The 20,716-nt window shown below is 37.1% G+C and overlaps 1 protein-coding gene across 5 annotated transcripts in view; it reads right to left on the bottom strand.

The window, feature by feature from the left end:
- Positions 1 to 20,716, bottom strand: part of LRBA (LPS responsive beige-like anchor protein) — a 410,166-nt gene that overhangs the window by 364,083 nt on the left and 25,367 nt on the right. For all 5 annotated transcript variants that reach the window (XM_054064662.1, XM_054064663.1, XM_054064665.1 and 2 more), the window contains exons 3-4: positions 919 to 1,150; positions 664 to 764 (exon numbers count right to left, since the gene is read on the bottom strand). In XM_054064662.1, coding sequence (XP_053920637.1) covers positions 664 to 764; positions 919 to 1,150 — 333 coding nt within the window. The remainder of the gene's footprint in view (positions 1 to 663; positions 765 to 918; positions 1,151 to 20,716) is intronic.

Raw genomic sequence — 20,716 nt, 5'->3', positions numbered from 1 at the left:
AAAATAGTTCCCAATTCCAGCAAAACAACAATTTCATGTCAAAGAAAACTTTATCTGGTAGCCCCTACAATACACATTTTTCCTTTAGGGAAGGAGGGTGTCAACAGTATAAGGAGACCCTCTCCTCTTCTCCTAGTTCACACAGGAATATATGATATGTGAAACACATGATATCATTTTTCAACTGGAGCTCTTCTCCTTCATTTCAATTTCTGCCACAAATTCTCACTTCCCTAACTAGTTAATTGTCTTGAATCTTCGTGTAAAAAAAGAACAATGTGAAAATAGGAGCGGAGCAAACTGCCTCTGTAGACACTTTTTATTTATTTTTCATTTATCTTAAAGAAAAAAATTAATCCTTTTTCCTTCAATTTCACATAACTGGAATTACAAAAGTAAAAACGTGCCCACAAAAACACTTTAAAACCGTATTATTCCCAGTCCACAGATCCAGGAGGAAATTTAATTTCATCCCTAGTCTACTCTCTCTACTTCAATTGCTTGCATGTAAGAAGATTCATTGATATAGTACCAGAAAGCATCCTGTATTTCTTCGTACATTTGCCTATTGTAAAGCGTAGCAAACAGCCTTTTAACTTGCAAACGTTAGGAAAAGCACAGGCAACACTACAAAAATGTTTTCAGTTTTGTGATTTTTCTTACCCATCTTCCTTTTTCTCCTTGAAGCTTGCTGAAGAATAACTTTAGCTCTCGAACTGTCAAGTTATAGCTAGCCAACACACCCAGCATATCCACTAAGAGATCTGAAAAGGAAAAGAACAGCAATGTAATTGCTTAATAAAATACAATGTGACATTTCTATCACTTAATTAATAAATGTTTCCCTGAGATTTTACATAACACAGGGGTTTTTTTTACAGGAATACAGTTTGAGCCATGCACTGAGTGAAACTATACCTGCAATCATGTTGTCAGCTCTATCAATCCTCTTGAGCACTTGTTCAACGAGCCCCACTTCTGTGCATGCTTGTAGATTGCGTATACTTTTCTTCAAGATTGCCGTAAACATGCTCCACACCTCAGCCTGGCAGGTGATATCACACTTGTCCAGCAAGTCTACCATGCAGGTGATGCCCTCTGCTTCTTGGATGATAAAGTTCATTTCCAAGTCAAAGTGGCCCCCAACAAGCTTTCAGACAAAACATTAAAAAAAACCGTAAGACAACTGTATCAAAGAACCACCCCATGTTCAAAGACATTAAGCTAAAAAAAAAAAAAATTATAAGGTCAATATCAGCATATCAAGTCTTATTCTTCCTCTGTTTCAAATTCTGTTGAGCAACTGCAACAAAGGTGCTCCTAAGGTATCACCAGCTATCAGACAATTGCTGCAGACGAATATCTGGGTAGTTTAACATAGAGATGTCATCAGCTGCCCTACACAGCTGAGAAGTGAAGACACCAAGTGAATATTCCAAACCTAGTGAGAGAGCCAAGTCAACAAAGATACCTTAAATGGTCTGGAGTGACCCTAAAAGCTGTTCTTCACATGTACTTAACACTCCTCAAATCAGAGGGCAATTCTAGCCAAAAGGAGCTGATGCACATCAGAAATACTGCCACTCATAAATGCTTAAGAGTAATTCCTGAGTTATTGAATAAAACTGGTGAAGTATTAACTGCCAATTTCATTAACAGCCACAGCTACTAAAAGGACACAACAGCTTGCTATATTTGCATGAATGCAAAACAGCAGCATCATTTGAAGCCTTTGACTATGCTTTGGCTAAAGCACTTAAACCCTGTAATATTTCAGGTCTCCTAGATGCAAGCTTTGTTTGAACATACACTGATTTACTAACCACATATGCACATTCCAAGGAGGTGGAGGGAGGAAGGAAATAACTTCATTCTCATTTATGTACTCAATAGAACGAAAATTCTAGTCGAAGGAAAGGTTGACCAAAGTAACCTAACTCCTCTACCCTATTTTTTTTTTTAAACTTCTCTTGGACTTTAGAACTGTATTAAATTTAATGCTTGACACAGTTGCCAAAATATCTATTATATACCACCACACAAACAGGATTTCAGATAGCATTGACTCAAATGATCAAAATTGACTCATGATCTAAAGTACTTCAGCTCATTCTCACTTCTACAAGTTTGTTTTATAGAAGGCATTATTTCTGTCCTACATGGTTCTCCTTTCACAAGCTCTGACCGTTAACAGCTTCAACACTGTCACTTGCCAAAGTCAGACCACATCAAAACACATATACGAACTTACTTCCATATTAGCTCCAACAGCTTCTCGCAGCTAGTCAAGGTTGGAAGACAAACTTACCCTTCATTAACTACTGAGATTACCATACATTCTCCTCAAGTGTCTAAATCTTGTCACTTTGAAGAAGCAATCTTTGGCCTTCTAGGCATAAATCAGTAATGCCAAACACCACAAGAAGGAGAGAAAGTTACCGCTTTTATGACAGAATAGACAATGTCTTGTGGCAACAATTTCTACACAGTAATTTACACTTTTCCATATTTTCCCCTCTCGGTCATGAAAAATAATTATGCAATTTACTCTCAGATGCTTCCTTAATATCTAGGGAAACCACAGGAACTGAATGGGGAGATTTGAATTATATTCCCAGCTTCTCTATATCAACTCACACTGTCAACTCAAACAAATCTATCAAGTCATTATCATTCTCCAAGTCTTAGTTTTCCCCTTCCATAAGATGGAGCAGAGGCCTACCTCAGGAAAACAGAATTCAAGAGAGAACACTGAGCAGAATGGATAAGTATAATTCAAGGGAGAACACTGAACAGAATGTATTAACACAGAATTACTGCAAAACAAATGCAAAGAAAGAAGTAAACTGCCCTTTAAAAAAACTGAAGAAAACGTTTCAAAATGTAGAACACATAACCAATGTTACATTTTATTTTACACTAAATTTATTACCCTCTACAAAACTGAGGTACTCCTCAAAGAGCCACTCTCACCCATCAAGGTAAGAAACAAAGAAAATGCTGCATTCCATGTACAGACAGAATAGCTGAAGGTTAATTTTTAGCCACAAAACACCTGCTAATTCTTAACAAGAAATTCAACTCTATGTATTTGGTTTTAACTATCATCCAGCCATCAATTATCACACCAAAACCATCTACGGCAACTAGAGGTGACCTTACCTTCACCCTATAGTCTACACCACCAATCTTTCATTTTTGGCTAGATACACTATTATCAGTAACCACCCATCCAGGAAGCTGTCAAATTAGGTTTCCAATCTAAGCAAACATAAGCATTTCAGCAAGTACATTCTAGAAATAATACGCCACGGTGGAAATAATTACCAACTTAGCATTTCCTTTAAGGGAAGTGAGGACAAAAAAATTGACATAGAAAGCAATATACCAGAGGCACAGAGCAGTTGATGTACTATATGTATGCATCCCCATTAGATACACATAAGCACACACTCCCCCCACGGTATTTCACATTAACCCTTTCTAATGGTGATTTGAAACTGATCAACCTTCAAAACACAAATTTGTTTCCAATGACAGGGATCATAATCCAAGTCCATGCATTGGCTAGTTATTATCTGAGCTGCAGTAATGGCTGTGCACAGCAAAATGTAATCTTCCCAAATGTCACAGTAAGTTATGAATATCTGAGCAGCTTAATGCACCTTACTAGCCATGAAGTGTGAGAATGTAATCTTATTACCTTTTTTATGGTTGTATTTTTTTGAATAATGTAGCCTTTGAACTGATGTATAGTCTTTCCCTGCACTTTAGCATGATTTGGTCTCCTATGTCGCACAGTACATTTTTCAAAATTCTCCAATTCGACGTATTTTAAGTCCTATGCTGAGCTGCATAAACAATCTTTATAGCAACCTACAGGGTGGCATAACATTTTCGTTCTTCAGTATGTAAGTATAAGCTTATAAGAATGGTTTTAAAGTGCAGCATTCAAGGTATTCAAATGCAACCTCACAAATTTTACATTTTGTCTGTTATTTTTACCTTTGAAAAATATATAAATTAAACCAATAGCTCAAGGTTTTTTTTGTTTCTACACCTAGCTGATTGAGAACAGGGAGAATACTTTACAGCAATTTTGAACTACATATTCAGAGAGCGTGATTTTTTTTTTTCCCCCTTAAGAATAAAACTAATGAGAAGCCAACATAATAGCACTAATTTAAGTATAAAATAGCACTACATCACATCTAAATACAAAGAAAAAGCCAATTTAAACACATGTAACTTCTCTTTGCAATGAACCTTTCACCTAACATAAAATGGAAGAAGTGATCTGAGATATAAAAGAGATGGGCAAGCAACTACCAGACCACAGTATGTTGAAAATAGCTCAGAACACACACAGGCAAGATACATTTTCCTGAAAGATCAAGATCTGGATTATTGATCTAATTTACTCCCAGTGGCAGATACAAAATATATCAAAACCTTGTAAGAAAATGTGAGAAAAGCTATTTCAATGAACAGAAAACAAAAGAAATATAAGTCCAAGACCACAATCAGCATTTCTACTGGAAAAGTCAAATTGGCTGTACTTGGGAGACCTACAGGGGTGGATCTTCACAGTTTTACCTCAAACTTCAAAAAAGACTTCACTTCCACGGAGCTTCTCATCCATTATCCTTCGATAACCTATGTATCAAGTCATAGAATCACAGAATCACTAGGCTGGAAAGGACCTACTGGATCATCGAGTCCAACCGTTCCTAACAATCCCTAAACCATGCCCCTCAGCACCTCATCCACCCGTCCCTTAAACACCTTCAGGGAAGGTGACTCAATTACCTCCCTGGGCAGCCTGTTCCAGTGCCCAGTGATACTTTCCATGAAAAATTTTGTCCTGATGTTCAGTCAGGTCAAGTCAAACATACTTGTTCTTTTCCCTAAAGCCAGGATGAAAGAACTATTAACCAAGCAAACTGTAACAACCCTTTTCCTCTATATACTGGATGTAGTAATCTCAGAATTGTTTACTTAGTATGTCCAAAACAAGTAGAGGCAATGCCTATCCCATGAAGTAAAAAAATGCAGTCAAATAGGCCAGTTCTATCTCAGCAGCAATTGTAAAAATTTACACTTAAAAAGAACCTACAAAGGTGTGTGTAAAAAGCCGATAAATGCCCAAAATCTTCTATTGATGAGTAAAGTACTTGTACAGGAAAAACATTAAGAAAACTGTGCTGAAGGTAAACCAGTTGCCATTTCAGCAATTAAAGCACTGAAACACACCCTCCATTTTACCTCTGTTCACAAAATAGCCATGTTCTTACTGCAATTTTACAACAAGTTAGCTGACACAAAGTTAAAAACAACCAACCAACCCATGATTTTCATCACTCAATGGTGAAATATCAATGCAACTTCTGGAGAACACAAACACAGAAAAGATGGATTTATTTTGGCCACTATGCTTCTGAGTAATAATGAATATAATAATCTTTGCCTACATTAACTCTTATCTTCCACCAAAGTAATAATCCATGTCCTGGACTCCACCCCCTCTCAGTTATTCAGAAATTCAAAGCACCTGTATTGATCATCAAAAATACACGCCAAAGACTTGCAAAGTATAAGAAGTAAAACCTCTTTAGAGCAAGGATCTCACTGGATTATGAGTGATCCCAAGGCAGTCCCACCTCCTGATGGCACACAATGAACAGTATAAGTCAACAGTACAGTACATGTCCTGGGTGAAATAAAAAGATGGTTCTGATTTGGAAAGGTCTCTACAGACCAAAACATGAAAAATGTAGGGAAAAGAATAACTCATACATGCTGAATTGCAGCAAAACATCCCCTGTCCCTCACCCCCAACTCTTCCATGCAATCTCTTCTATCACTAGAACAACACTTGGAGGTGAGGACATATTAAAATATGAGTCCTAAGAGGAGATTTACTAGGAAAGCGTGTTGGTAGCTTGGAGAAGTCAACCCAGTAGTGACATTAGCATGCACATCAAGTTACTGAAATCACGACAAACAAAGCTCAGGCCCAGAGGTGTTATAAGGAGGAAAGAAAGGGATAGAAAAAGACTAGATGTCAATTTTTTTTCTTCAATATATTGCCATTATATCAACCATAATGCAACCACAAAAATTAGACAAAGCACAAAGTACTGTGAGAAGACCACCTTAGGAAAGGCATGGTCGTAACCTTCCAGCAGATGATGTAGATGATTGAAAGCTATTTGCTAACTTAGCAGTAGATCAAAGTCTAAAGTAACGTAAGCCCATGAATACGGAAGTGACCAGTGACTCTTCCAGGGAAGGAAAGATTCTACTCCAGCTTCTTCCATAAGCGTCCTCTTAAATCTTGCTCCAACTTTGGCCTTGCTCTCTTCCATGTATTAAAAAAAAAGAAGAGGAGCTGGCCTCTTCTCCCAAGTGACAGCAGACAGGACAAGGGGGAATGGCCTCAAGCTCTGTCAGGGGAGGTTCAGGCTGGATATCAGAAAAAAAATTCTTCACAGAAAGAGTCATCGGGCACTGGAACAGGCTGCCCAGGGAGGTGGTCGAGTCACCTTCCCTGGAGGTGTTCAAGGAATGGGTTGATGAAGTGCTTAGGAACATGGTTTAAGGGAGTGTTAGGAACAGTTGGACTCGATGATCCAGTGGGTCCTTTCCAACCTGGTGATTCTATGATTCTATGAAAAAAACAAACCCAACCCAAACCAAAACAATTCTGCTCCCACACAACCCAACAGTTATACTACAAAAAAAAAAAAAAAAAAAGAACAAAAACTAATAGTACACATCCCCCCTGCTTTCTCAAGGAGGCAGGAAGAGGAACATTTTCTTTTAATTAGCTGCTTTCTCTCCTGTCATCAAGTTCCTAACAAAGCCCACACCTTCATTTGCCTGGCAAATAAGAAAGGTTTGATTTAAACCAGGCATATTAATAGTGGCATCACACAACAACACAGCACCAACTTTAATCTTGATGCTTTCATATGATTCTGTTCAATATTGTTATCAACTATGATAAAAGCTGGATCATTCAGTAAAAATCAGCCCCATCGCTTCCCTTCATAGTGATGTAACATTAATTTTCTGTATCAAGACAAAAATTCTTCAAGCCTATCACTCATTTGGAAAACAGCCTAAAAGTAAATTTAACAAGCATCCACAAGGTGTTAGGAGTCTACTACTGCCACCTAATGTTTCCTTTGAAACGGTTCACCCAGTATTACACGTTTTTAATATACTGTCTCATCACAGTATCATTTCTCTCCTCTCCCAGACAGCTTTATATCAGCTGCTTATACCTCATGTTCTGTCAAAACAAAGAAAAAAGCTGCATCTCCAGAAAATAAGACTGTAAAAGATTCTAGCAGAAAAGTTTATATTCAAGTATCGGTTTATGTAAAACCAGAGTTTCTTCAACTTTGCAATTGCTAACCACAGAACGCACACAATTCACCCAAATTACATAGGAAACAGTAGCAAATAACTCCTATCTGGTTAATTTGAGATGTAACACAGTCCATTAAAAGTCAATTTTAAATAGGCACTGAGCTATGTTTACAAATACATTAAAATGACTCAATCAAAATAACATCGTAAAAAAGCAAAATTCTTGTCCAGGTAGGTACGATACATCTGAAGGATCCTTACAGTGTTGACATTCACCTATGGACCTACAGCCTTCTCCATCCCAACAGAAGTGGGGTAGGATTTTGAAAGATAATTATGCTGTAATCCACAATGCTGTATTTACCCTAGCTAATAATCTAGTATTTTCACTCCACTTGAAAGCATTTTTAATGTCAAATTAATTCACTAACACAACTAGTTGTTTGCAGCACATAGTTGAAGCCCCAGTGCAAGAAAAGCAGTGCATGGAGGAGTTAGCTCTACACAATGTTTTTACACATGGGGGCGGGGGTACGACACTATGAATGTCAAATTTTATACATTTTGGGTTTTAATCTATTTTAGAAAAAGCTTTTGGAAATATTTTTCTTGAAGTGAAAATACCAAAAAATGAAATTTAATCCCTGTCTAACAATGGGAAAAATCCTAGGTTTAAGCAAGATTACTAGCAAAATTAAATTTCATCCCACAAAAACAACAGATTCCAAACAGGAAAGACAGACAAGTCCAGTGTCAGGAATTTCACCCTCCTCTCAATTTTTACCTACCCATGACTAGATGAAACAGTTGATATAAAGAGAAGGACTACCAAGACTATGACATAAATCATGAGTACTACAGGCCCAGGGAAACACGCTCTGGCACAGACCAAACAGTGGATACTCTACACAAACCTGTGGGGCATTGGACAATTCCAGGGAAGAAAACAGGAGAAATATAAAACTGATTCCCTACTGGCTTTTGTGCAAAGTGTGACACTGAGCACAAAGGCCCTTTACTCCTGAGGAGAACATGTGACTATAAGCTTTATTTCAACTCCCTGAGAGAAAAAAAAGTGTATTTTTTGCAAATTAAGCAATTTCAAGACAAAATCTCAAAGCACTTCAAATAGCACCTAAAAGCGTATTTACAAAACCTGGCAGCTTTCCTAGTTTGGCTTATATTATAGACCTCAACAGACATTAACATACATATAGAGTATATCTACATCCAGCCAAAATTTGTATCTTTCCAGTAGCCGTATTAATAGCATTAAAATCTGCTTTTGTTTTAATCAACTTGTTTCAGTGTACCTTAATCAGTAATATGATTTAAGATATACAAAAAAGATATGGCTCCAAGAGACTGTTTAATAACATGCAAATTTGTAGCTCCATACAGGAAATGAAATACCCAAAATCTTCACATCACATCAGATTCATATGTGCATTGAAAGCAAATAAATCATTTAAACCATGACACATAAAACCTTTTTAAATTTGCATTTATCTACAGTAAATACTGCCATGTTCTTCAATAGCTTGCTAGTGCAATCTTAGCAAACTAATGATTTATGGGTTTGACATTTTAAAAACCAGAAATCTGTCACTTTATGACATCCAGTAGAAAGTCAACTTGAGTTACATTACTCCGAGTTTAAACTCAAATACATGAAACAGACATAGCAAAGCACTGTATCATTTCATCATCCCAGCACTTCTGTCCCTAGCTACACTTCTAAAAGTTACCCGATATTTTTCTTTGCATTTACAATATAAAAATATGTATTTTTTTAAGGATCCAGACACATGTAACTTCATCAAGCACATAACTTTTTGTCAAGTCTGGAAATACCATCCTTCGGTGAACTAAAAGAATGTGGGAGAAACAGACTAGCCACACCTCAGTCACCAAGCTGCACAGGTCTGCATCCTGTCCCATCTTAATCCTTCCACTCAAGGAAGGAGCCCAAAAAATAACATTTCTAATATCATATGAATCAACAACAAGTGCAGGCTGGGGAACAAACCATACAGTCAGGATGACATTACAGCAAACTCCTTGCTTATGTCTACCTCCACCAGTCAGGACATTCACATTGTTCGCTGCAGGCAGAAGCAAATTTATTCTGCCCATAGGTCAAATCCAATAAAAACAAACCTCAATTGTACAACACTGACACCACAACTGAGCAAATATAACTGTAACTTTAGCTATACTTAAAAATAAGAGCCCACACAGAAGATAGACAGGAAAACTAAAATGAGCAAAGGAGACTTAACTCCACTGCCAGAGAACGGTCTTCCCTCGCAATCACTAGCAAAAGAAAACAAACTCGACTCTAATAATACATTTAGATACTCCTTAAAAAAGCACTTACTTGAAACAATTTGCCTGGGCTTTTCAGTCATTAAACTACTTTTTTCTAACCTTCTTAGTGTTCAGTATCTGAAAAACTATCATCTACTTTTTTCTTTAAAATTACTTAAATGTAAAAGATTATTAAATCTATCCATTTTCCTTCAACCAAACTGGTGTGCAAAGGCAGTCATAATAATTCAATAAGGAAGTGTTTTCAGACGCTTTCTTTAAACTTTTAGTTTTAGTTATGACTCAATTATTGACTTTATTTCAATTTGACAAGGAAATCACAGGTGTCATAAACCCCTTCCAATTATAAAGGAGTACAAACAATTACACAATTATTTTATTTACACTACAAATACTGAACAGGAATATTAAAAACATACATACCCACAACAGGTTATTAATGTACAACAGCATACAAATTATATTTGACCTTCTGAAAATTACAGCTTTCTAAGCTAAGAAAGCTATAAAAATGTAAAGCAAATAATTCTCAAAGTTTCTCCCATTGCCTCCCAAGTGAGATACACGTATTTCCAGGAGGTGTGAAAGACAACCCTCTGGGGCATGGAAAGAGCAATTATTAGCATTATGTTTTATTTTATCTCTATCTCGCCCATTCTAATTTCTATTTTTGTACAGTTTATAATGTACACAATATACTAATACCACTGTATATGTAGATAATTTATAAATAAATAGTTACATATCTGGGATGCATGCTCAAAATTTTTTTACTGATTGTGTGTGCAATTAAAAAGGTTTGAAGACCACTTCCCTAGATGCTAGAGAACAGACAATATATCCCAATATTTTTCTACAGAAACATTACATCTGTCTTGTATTTTACAGTGGATTGGAGGTGGAAGGAGGAGGCCACCACTCTTCACAGAATCTGAAGTTGGCATCCTGCAAGCCTTATACAAGCAATCCTTCATATAACTTCATAACTTATTACTTAAACTGTGTATTCACTCCACGCTACTTGCAAAGTACACAATTAAAAAAATTTAAAAATGGAATTCTAGGAGTAAAACAAGGTTACAAGTTTGTTCTAGGAAACGTGTTTGAAAGTGTTTTGCCAGGAACAAAGAAATCACTGAAGATGAACAAAACAGAACATCTTCCAAACATGGAATTGTAGAAGAATAGCAAAGAATAACCTTACAAGAGCAATAAAATGAAGCTCAAAAAGCAAAAAAAAACCCACAAGATCAAGTGAGTAATCAGATATACTTATAAAACTCTGGCAGGTTTTATCCGATCTAGCAAACATCATGTTAAGTATTTCCTCTCCTACTGAAAGTCACAGCCCTCATACAGCACATGGTAGAAGCAAATGTGTGACAGCTTCGCAACTGCCATCACGTTTCATAGCTCAGCAGATCAATTGCAGAGAATTTCAGCACAAGTAAAGGCACTGGGTTACAAATTCGACAGAAACCAAGAACTGATACATCTGTTTCTGTCACTTCTGAAACTGCCTCCAGCCGGAACAGCTGGAAAACACCACACTTGCCTTCCCAGAATTGGTAGAGGCTGCTGCCACAGCTAAAGCAGAGACGGTTAAGAGCTTGGATGTAAGAAATGCTAAATAACATGCTACAGGAAACATGCTATTTTTTTAATTTTCTGTAGCTGTGATCAACATGGAAGAACCATGCAGATGATCCGGGCTAGAACAGAAGGGTGCCTAGAATAAATGACAGCCCCTCATCTATTCATACCAAGAAATGACTTTTTTTTTTTGCTTTCAGTGTCCACACCCCCCCCCAAAAATATACCGCTATATTGTTTAAAATTTAAAAATATTAATATATTATGGGAAGTCAGCATATTAAGTGCTTTGAAATAATAAGTGTCTTAAGGGAAGTAAAAGACACAAGCAGTACGTCAACAGGATTAAGAGATTCATTTTCTTACCAAACAGCAAATCAATAATACTTGACTGAACTCAAAGACGCATGACCAGTGCTGGTGCTCAATTCCTCTATTCGATCTAAGCCATGCCCACCGAAAGAAACCTAACCATCACGATCTGTATTGCTCCCAGAGGCAAGAGCAAAGGCACCCATCAAACCCACTACAGTCACAACTATGTTCAGATGACCTCCACCCATCTGGGTTTTATAACAGCAAGACTGCCAAACTGATGATTACTACCAACTACACCAGAAGAAAAAGGCACTTCTGTGAGAACAGATACATCAGTAAAGTCTTCACAACTAGCTCTTTGGGGTTTTTATTCCTTTCAGTTCCTACAAAGCAATACTGAAAGCATGGACAAAAATATGAGTCTGCCACTTAAGGTCTATTACACATAGCTACATTTCTATGTTTGCAGGAACATTTTAAAGCTTCTCTCCCCCACTCCAATTTACCACAACACTGTTTTCCGTTTGGTTAGGGTTTTTCCCCATAGCACAGAAGATACTGCTATTACTCTAAGGTTCTACCCCGCCTAGATTTGTCTCTGTCCCTTTTCTCAGCATACAGGCAATGACTGGATGAAAATAGTCTCCAAGGAATAGTTACAACAGAAAAGGACAGGGAAGGGGAGGGGAAAAAAAAAAAAAAGCGAAAAAAAAGAAGAAAAAATACCACACAAAGAAACAAACAAGACCGAGTGTTATATACATTATCACTATCACCTATAAATATACCATCTGTTCATGATGTCCCCACTCTTCTGGCGAGTGCTTCTCCTAATAAATTTCAGTTGTTCTCTTGATCACCCTGCATGACAACTCTTTTCGCCCTTGGCATTTTCCACTTCCACAGAAAACGACATAATTCTGACTTAGCTATACGACATCGTTCTATACACTTAGCTAAGCAGCACTCCCAATACAGTTCACACCACAGTTTCTCAGTCCCTCCGGGAGAGCCACCTCCTACATATGCCAGTGTGCAAACTACTTGGGCAACATGCCACATGCACGGAGGGGGATGATGTTATGATCAAGCTCATTTTAACTGTTGACCAGAGCTGCACTGGAAGTTAGACCTAAAAAGACAAAAAGCATCCTCAACTAATACAATTGCATTGCTTAATTATTAGAAAAAAAATTGCAATCAAATACAGCTAACAGCGACTGTCAGGTATTCTTGAAAAAACCTGAAAGACCTGCTGCTCTCCTGTGACTGACTGCCGTTAAGGCTGGAGGAAAGCAACAAGTGCTAGACAAAAAAAAAGTTCTGAATTACAGACCGAAACAAGCATTTACCCAGTAAGGCCATCAATTGCTAAGGCTTGTTCTCCAATATTTTTAACTTTAAAAGATTTTTAACACCAAATCTAACAGTTTTGTCAAAAATTCTGAAAGAATCAACACTACTGTAAAGTTCTCATCATTCCTTCATCATCTACACTGTCATGTCATGTCTTCAGACTTCTAAGACAACAAGGTTTTTGTTCTGGAATTACTATACTCATAAGGATTTAAGAATTTAGTATGGTGCTTAAACACCTTTCATACATGCAAATGTGTGAATCAAAATTAAATGATTATCCACAAGTGACAATACACATATTGACAACCTGAAAAAGGCTACATCCAGATAATATACAAGTATGTGAAATGGTAGGTCTTATAATACTCTTTTCTCTATGAAAAGCGTGATTAACTGAACAATAAATCTTGCTTCAGTGAGACTGGGGAGGAAAGAACATCTGCCACTATGAAAAGCTACTCAAGTTGAACACAAAGAAAGTATCGTTATAAAAGGAGAGGTTAATGCCATCAAAACAAAAAGCAGTATATTCTTTTTAGCAAAATCTTCTATTTCATTCAACATCTAAATTATTTTCCCTTTTTTTAGTTTTAACAGCCACTGTAGTGCTACATAACTTCCTTCAAATTCTGTCAATAGTAAAGGCCCTCAACATAAGAACAAGTAACCATCTTCCCAGTTTCTTAAAGTACTCCTTCCAACAAAAATTATATCTATTTATTAAAACAAGTTTCAAGGAAAATGTGACACCTATTATAGTCATGAATTCTGAGGCTGCAAGGGTAACTACAGAATTTATAAATAAAAATCCCTTTGGAAATTATAGAGGACTTCTTTCTTCTAATGAAACAAATAGAAAAATCACTTCAACTGACAAGTAAACCATTTTCATTTAAATTCTAAACCTGCAGATTCAGCAAAGCCTCTAACTGAGGAGCTATTTAATTTTCTTTCCTTCTGCTGGCATGTTGTCTCTTGAAATAGTTTTGCCAAGCAAATTCACCATGATGGAAAGTCACAAAATCATTCTTCAATGTTTATCAAATCAAGCTCTTGACAACAATATTTTCTGTGGCTTTCCATGCATGTAAATATTTCCATCTGAGAGAAAGAGGTTGCCCAATACAACATAAAAAGTAATTACTGGAAAAATCATGAAACAATAAACAAGTTTCAAGACTGATAACAGTATAAACTGTGGTCTCTTAGGTGTGAAGCAAAAGACTGGCATGAGTCATTATCTCATTGCAACATCAGAATGTCTCCAAATTCATGAATACATGTGCCTTTAAGAGGGGAAAAAAAAAATTAAAGGCTGTGGGGAAAAGCCCGAACAATATCTTCTAATCTTAAAGTTGCCTTTTCCTTTCAGTCAGCCTATACCTTACCTTTTGTTCCAGTGTAACCTTGGAGAACAAAGCCAAAAGAGCACTAACTACCCTCTGACCTAGCAAAAACACTGATGTGTACATACACGCTATTCTACAGAGCTCGCCACACTTTTCCATGTAGAAAGACAACTTTGAAGTGGTAGCTGCGACGTCATAAGATTAAATTGCCATGAAAATGACGTCAACTTTATCTACACACTAAACTTCAGTAGTTTTTTTCAGTCAAAGATAAAGACATATGGCACTGTTCCAAAACTCCAGAGTTGTTATAGCATGTATATCTCACACATATCCTAATCCAACAGTTTCTTTCACACCACACATTTGATAAGTGGCAAATTTTTAAGCAATAGTAATTGTCTAAGTCAGCATGTCTTGCAGTAGTATGTGCCTGGAGGGATGTTTATCTAAAGGTGGACCAGCTGAGCAAGGACCGGGCATCCCAGGCATGCTGCAAGATGAGATAAGGAAGCCTGAAATCCACACTGCCACACCAGCAGAAAAGGACTGGGTTTTTTTCTCAGAATTTGGGCTGCACCCCTCTTACTTCTAGCCCTTATCTTTGGGGTCCTCAGGACCCCCTCCTGGGGTCCTCAGACCACCCAACAGGCTGTCCACACATACCAACACGGTATGAAGATACGTTAATGATGCTTCAAAAAGGAATGAATATGTAGTACCTTTTTGGGTGATGAAATGAATACGCATAGAGATCTGTACTATAAAAGACTTACAGTTTTCTTGCTTGGCATGCGTGCTTTTGGAGGATAAATTCCCCCACGAATCCAGTGCTGCTAATAAAGGGTACCTACTTAATAACGACTATCTAGTTGTTATTGAGGTATCTCAGAATCCTTGCCCAGCCGCACCTAGCCTCCCAATTTGGTGAGGAGTGTTACAAAGCAAGGGGGCTTGGAAACTCCATCCTTTGAAACGCACCCATCCACCTTAAAGTACATTTCTCTACTTCCCTTAATTCTCCAATAAAGTATAAGCTTACAGTATTTGCAGTTTTTCCACTCTTTTGTTTCTGCACAGAAAACATATGTTAAAATAAAAACAAATAAACAACCATTATTTGATCAGCACTATTTCTATTGCAGTTTTAGAATTCAAAAAATTCTTCCCAAAGCCAAGACAAATGCACAAAGAAGCTTCCTGAAACTTACAATTCCACAATCTTTTCCAATCCCTTTGGAAAAAACAATTACAGGGAAAGAACCTTGCTAACTGAAACCAACACTATCATTACCACAATTTCTGCTGCTTATTACTGGCTAAATTATGAACATGTCCAAATAACAGCCCTTTTTCCCTGCCATATTACTCAGGAGACATGCGAGGACCCTACACTTCTTGGACTCTTCAGTTGTGAAAGAGTTACAACACATGCATTGAAAGTGCAATCAAAACTCCCAGACCAACCAGATACTCTGAAATCTGGAAAAGGCACAAAAGCTGGCACAAAATCACAGGAGTACTTGACGACAGTAGTAACCCTGTTAGATTGTCATCACACATTTTTTTCTAAACAAAACACTTCTTTTTGTCAAAAAAAGTCAAATCATCAATTACTTGCTTCATTACAAAATTCTTAAATGAAATGGTGAAAATAACTCATAAACAGAGGCTGTGTATTTAAAGCTTAATTTCTATACTTTATAAGTGGAAGAATCCACAGTCTCATGTCTACAACTAAAAAGAAAAGTGAAAATAGGCATAGCAGATATACTACAAATTGGAGAGGGGCAGATTTAGACTAGACATAAGGAGGAATTTATTTACTATGACAGTAATGAGGCACTAGGACAGCTTTCCCAGGGAAGCTGTGGCTGCCCCATTCCTCAAGGTGTTCAAGGCCAGGTTGGATGGACCAGTAGTGAGGAATATAGACTGCAGAAAAGAAGTTAAAAGAAGCAAAAATGAACATTATTCATCAACACACTGTTTGAGGTGCAGGGAAAACTACAAGGTCTTTAAACAAGTTTCCTAAAAAAAGTTTCAGTTTAATTTATATGGATGACATAATCAGAATGTAGTATATGAAAAACTGATACTACAAGCATACTGTGAACTTTACACTCATGTTTGTTTTCTTCTGCTATAATAACTTACTCACATTTAATCATGAAAATATTTTTGCAGTGGACTCAACAGAAAAGTGCACTCACTCATACTTTACATGTCTAAAAAGTCATAGTCAGTCATGTCTCCTAACATCATAGTGTCAGAAAATTCTGTCATTTTTACATTCTAAACTGATGAAAAACATTATTTAATCGGTACTGAAAGACCCTCTATGACTTATGCTACACTTTCTTAACTTGATCCCTCCAAAAACTAAGCAGGCTTGAAATCAAACACACAGGTCAGATGCCTTCTCCTCTTCTCAAAAAAAGAAAGAATTAATGCTGACAGCTGAGTACAGGCATAGCGGCCAGAACAGTAGGTTAACTGCTATTTCAAGGCGTATTAAAATATTAAATTTCAGCCTTTAAAAATTAGTTACTTCTAGTAAGGTAATAATTCATTTTAAATAGTCGATTAAGAAAAGAATGATCATTTGTAGGATAACTAGGATAAAATCGTTTCACAACTGGGGAACAGGATGGGACTGCTTATGCCAAAATCTACTTTCATCAACTACAACATATTATATGCATTGTTTCTTTTAAATGTTTAAATCATGGGGAAAAGCAGTTCTTAAAACAAAAAAAAAAAAAGCAAAACCTACACAGGTACACAGGTACTTTTGCAATCATTTAATCATTTCAATGTACAGTAGTTATCTTCATGTACATAAATGGAAAGCGTGACTGAGGTATTTACATTCCCATAAAATTAAAACCTTGTCCTAAAGTTCTATTCTTAACAACTTCAAAACTTCTACTGTCAGTTCAATAAATGGTGATTTAATCAGATAATACTTTTCGGAATAAAACCAATTCTTATAAACCTCATTTTTAAGAGCATCAGTGTAGTTTATGTTGAAAATTTGTGGTTTTATCACAAGTTGAAAGTACACATTCTCCTCACTCATACTGGCCTACTTCCAGCTGATCTTTTTTTCCCTGACATCAACAGGATTTCTTTCATAGTTTATCTTGACTCCTCCTATAATCAGCAACTTCCCTGAAGCACTACAGCGTTATTCCATGTTAAATGAAACATTCCAATATTCAATATTTCAATTCAGTTTTTCAAAATGAAAATTCAATCCATAATTTTCTTAATTTCCTTTCACAGGAATTTTTTTCCTCAACTTGAAATTGTCTGATCTAGAACTGGCAGAGCTTTCTACAAATAAAAACTGAAGTGATTCCATAACGAGGGGTTTTTTTATTTGAAGAAGAAGTACAAAGATATACAAGACTGAAGAGGTGCTAAACAGGAAAACATGCAAAGTAGTGAAAGAGAAAACCAGAACAAATCTGAAGACACAGCATAGAAGGAATTATATTTAAGAAGAAGAAAGAGGATGAGAATAACAGACTTTCATCTCAGCGAAACCGTATGTTGAGGAGATCAAATCTGAAATTCCTCAGAGCAAAGGTAAGTTTGCAAGACAGAAAGGGTTTCAAGGGAGTAATGCCAGAGTCTGAAGAGGAGAAACGACAAGTGCTTTTCTAGAGAGCCATTTTCCATTTGTATCTCTCCCTAGTTTGCTCTTCTGCGTATGCTGGTACTTCATACGCTCCTAGCTTCATTCAGCTTTTTCATTATGTTCTCATAGCAGAAGTCTCCTTTGTATAGGAGACTTGTTTGTTCTCTGCAAAGTAGGGTTAGAAAAAGGGTTCTTACCTCCTTTTTTCATCCTTAAATCATATTTTATCTTCAAATACCACTCGTTCACATACATTATCATCCCAACACAGAGGATTCAGCATCAATACACAAATGACAGAACTACTTCTTTCACTATCAACATTATAATCAAGTTGGAAATAACAAAATCACTTTCAGAATCCTCCTTGCCCAGCTCTCAGCCTCCAGTAACTTCTATGCAATGCATTATCTTGGACTGTAATTTGGCATCATTCTAAACTCTTCGTTCCACTCATTTCGGCATATCTAGAACGTATGCAAATCCTTCTGTTCCAGGTGAAGTTAAACATTTAAAACAATACCTTTTAATTCCATTTTCCCAAGGGAAATTCAGACAGAACTCACTTTTTTTCCCTTCCCCCCTAAAAAAAGGCAAGAAACCCTGCTTTTCAGTTGGTACTTGTCTTTAATTTCCTCTACCTACAGTGCTGCATCCGCTTCTGGTTTTGCCTTCATTTTCAATTTGGAAGGGAAAAGAAGTTCCGAGAGGAAACAGATTTGCGTCTGCCCTCTCAGTCCAATCTAACTGCAGCAGCCTGTAAAAAGACAATCAAAAATCAAACATTCGATACCTCCGCCAGACCAACTCATCAAATTTAAAGCTGTTCTCATTTTCAGAGACCTGCAATCTCTGCTAACAATACTTAGCAGATATTTGTTTAAGTGTTGTCTTACAGTGTCCCTAGTAACTTCATTCAGGTTCTGGTACAACCAACTCCGGTATACATACCATAGAATCATGGGTTGGAAGGGACCTTAAAGCCTATCTAGTTCCAACCCCCCTGCCATGGGCAGCGATACCTCCCACTAGATCGGGCTGCCCAAGGCTCCATCCAACCTGGCCTTGAACACTTCCAGGGATGGGGCAGCTACAGCTCCCCAGGCAACCTGTGCCAGTGCCTCATCACTAATAGTGAAGACATTCCTCCTTATATCTAGTCTAAATCTGACCCTCTCCAGTTTATACCCATTTCCCCTTGTCCTATCACTACAAAACTTTGTAAACTGCCCCTCCCCAGCTTTCTTCTAGCCCCTTCAGGCACTGGAAGGTCACTATAAGGCTCATTGGAGCCTTCTCTTCTCCGGGCTGAACAACTCCAACTCTCAGCCTGTCCTCATATGGGAGGTGGTCCAGCCCTTGAATCATCCTTGTAACCCTTCTTTGAACCCGTATCCTTCTTATGTTGAGGATTCCAGATGAGGTCTCACAAGAGAGGAATAGAGAGGCATATTCATCTATCAGTACTGAAAACTCCTTTGTTGAGAGTTTAATTGTGTCAGCTATGTCCTATTCCAGACCTCCCTCCAGCTCCCTCAGACCATTCAGGTTACTGCTCTCAAAATTCCAATAAAACCAGCCTGAAACAGAGTGTAAAACAACACATCCGGCTCTACTGTGCTGCAGCCAGCTATAAGTATTCTGGTAACCTCACTTCAGAAAGAGAACACTTCACTCTAATCGCTTCCTCTTATTTTGCTGGTTTTCTCCCCATACCGCATCTGAAATTGCACAGCACATTCTCGAGAAACAGCACTGAAGCTTCTAACACTGCGAGTCCAGCTCAAAGAAAGAACTATCCTACCTACCTTAGTTAACAAGAGTTTAACATTTCTCCCAAGGCCCACTGTTTTACGCTGCTTGTTATAGACTGCCTGCATAAGTCAACAGGAAAACAAACAATCTAAACTGATGAAACTCCCACAGAAAGACATTACAGAACACATTAATGTGGATAAGCAGCAGAATGTTTTCTATAAAGAAAACTTCACGGATCTTTGAGAAAAACAGAAGGAAAAAAAGCAGCACAAAGTAGGATAGATATCTAAAAAACTTTTATTCTTTACCTTAAAAAATCATTTTTAAGAAAAGAAAAATTAAGTGATAGTCTATCATTTGTGTAAACTAGCATCAAATCAATCTTCCCAAAGATGAGCAGGGATACCAAGACTGTTCTATGTACACTTCAAAATAGTATAGTAATAGGTATTTTGTATATTAATTTAAGATAATGTTAGTTGGGTTTGTTCTGTTTCCTTCTCTTAGAAAGACAGCACAGCATCCTTACTCGTAAGTCAGAACTATGCACAGATCTGCTGCTACACAAAAATAAGACTGATGAGCACCATCTCATGGGCATTTCAGGTAACAGATCTCCAGTATGTATGGAACTATCTTCCAAAATAAATGCACTGAAACTGAATGATACACAAGCCTAATTTCAAAGTTTCAGATGCTTGGATGTGAAAATACGGCAGAAGTTAAAGACTTTTCTAAAAATTAGTCACTGCAAATATATCTGACAGGAACCAGCTTAACTCATATTTATACACAAAATAAGTATTTATATACAATTCACCCCACTTCCATCCGGAAGAATCCACTTTCCTGCACAGGAACTCTAAAATAAGGTTTTAAAAAACAGGATGACAGCAGTAGCAACAGAACTCGTTTCCCCTTTCAAACCAGTACATAGTTTAAAAAATAATTTTAAAAGCATGATTACATACTTGTATGTTTTCTT

The sequence above is a fragment of the Cuculus canorus genome, chromosome 4 (genome assembly GCF_017976375.1).
Source record: "Cuculus canorus isolate bCucCan1 chromosome 4, bCucCan1.pri, whole genome shotgun sequence".
Classification (NCBI taxonomy): Eukaryota; Metazoa; Chordata; class Aves; order Cuculiformes; family Cuculidae; genus Cuculus; species Cuculus canorus.
Note: the sequence above shows the minus strand (reverse complement) of the source record. Positions and strands in the feature narration are given on the sequence as shown.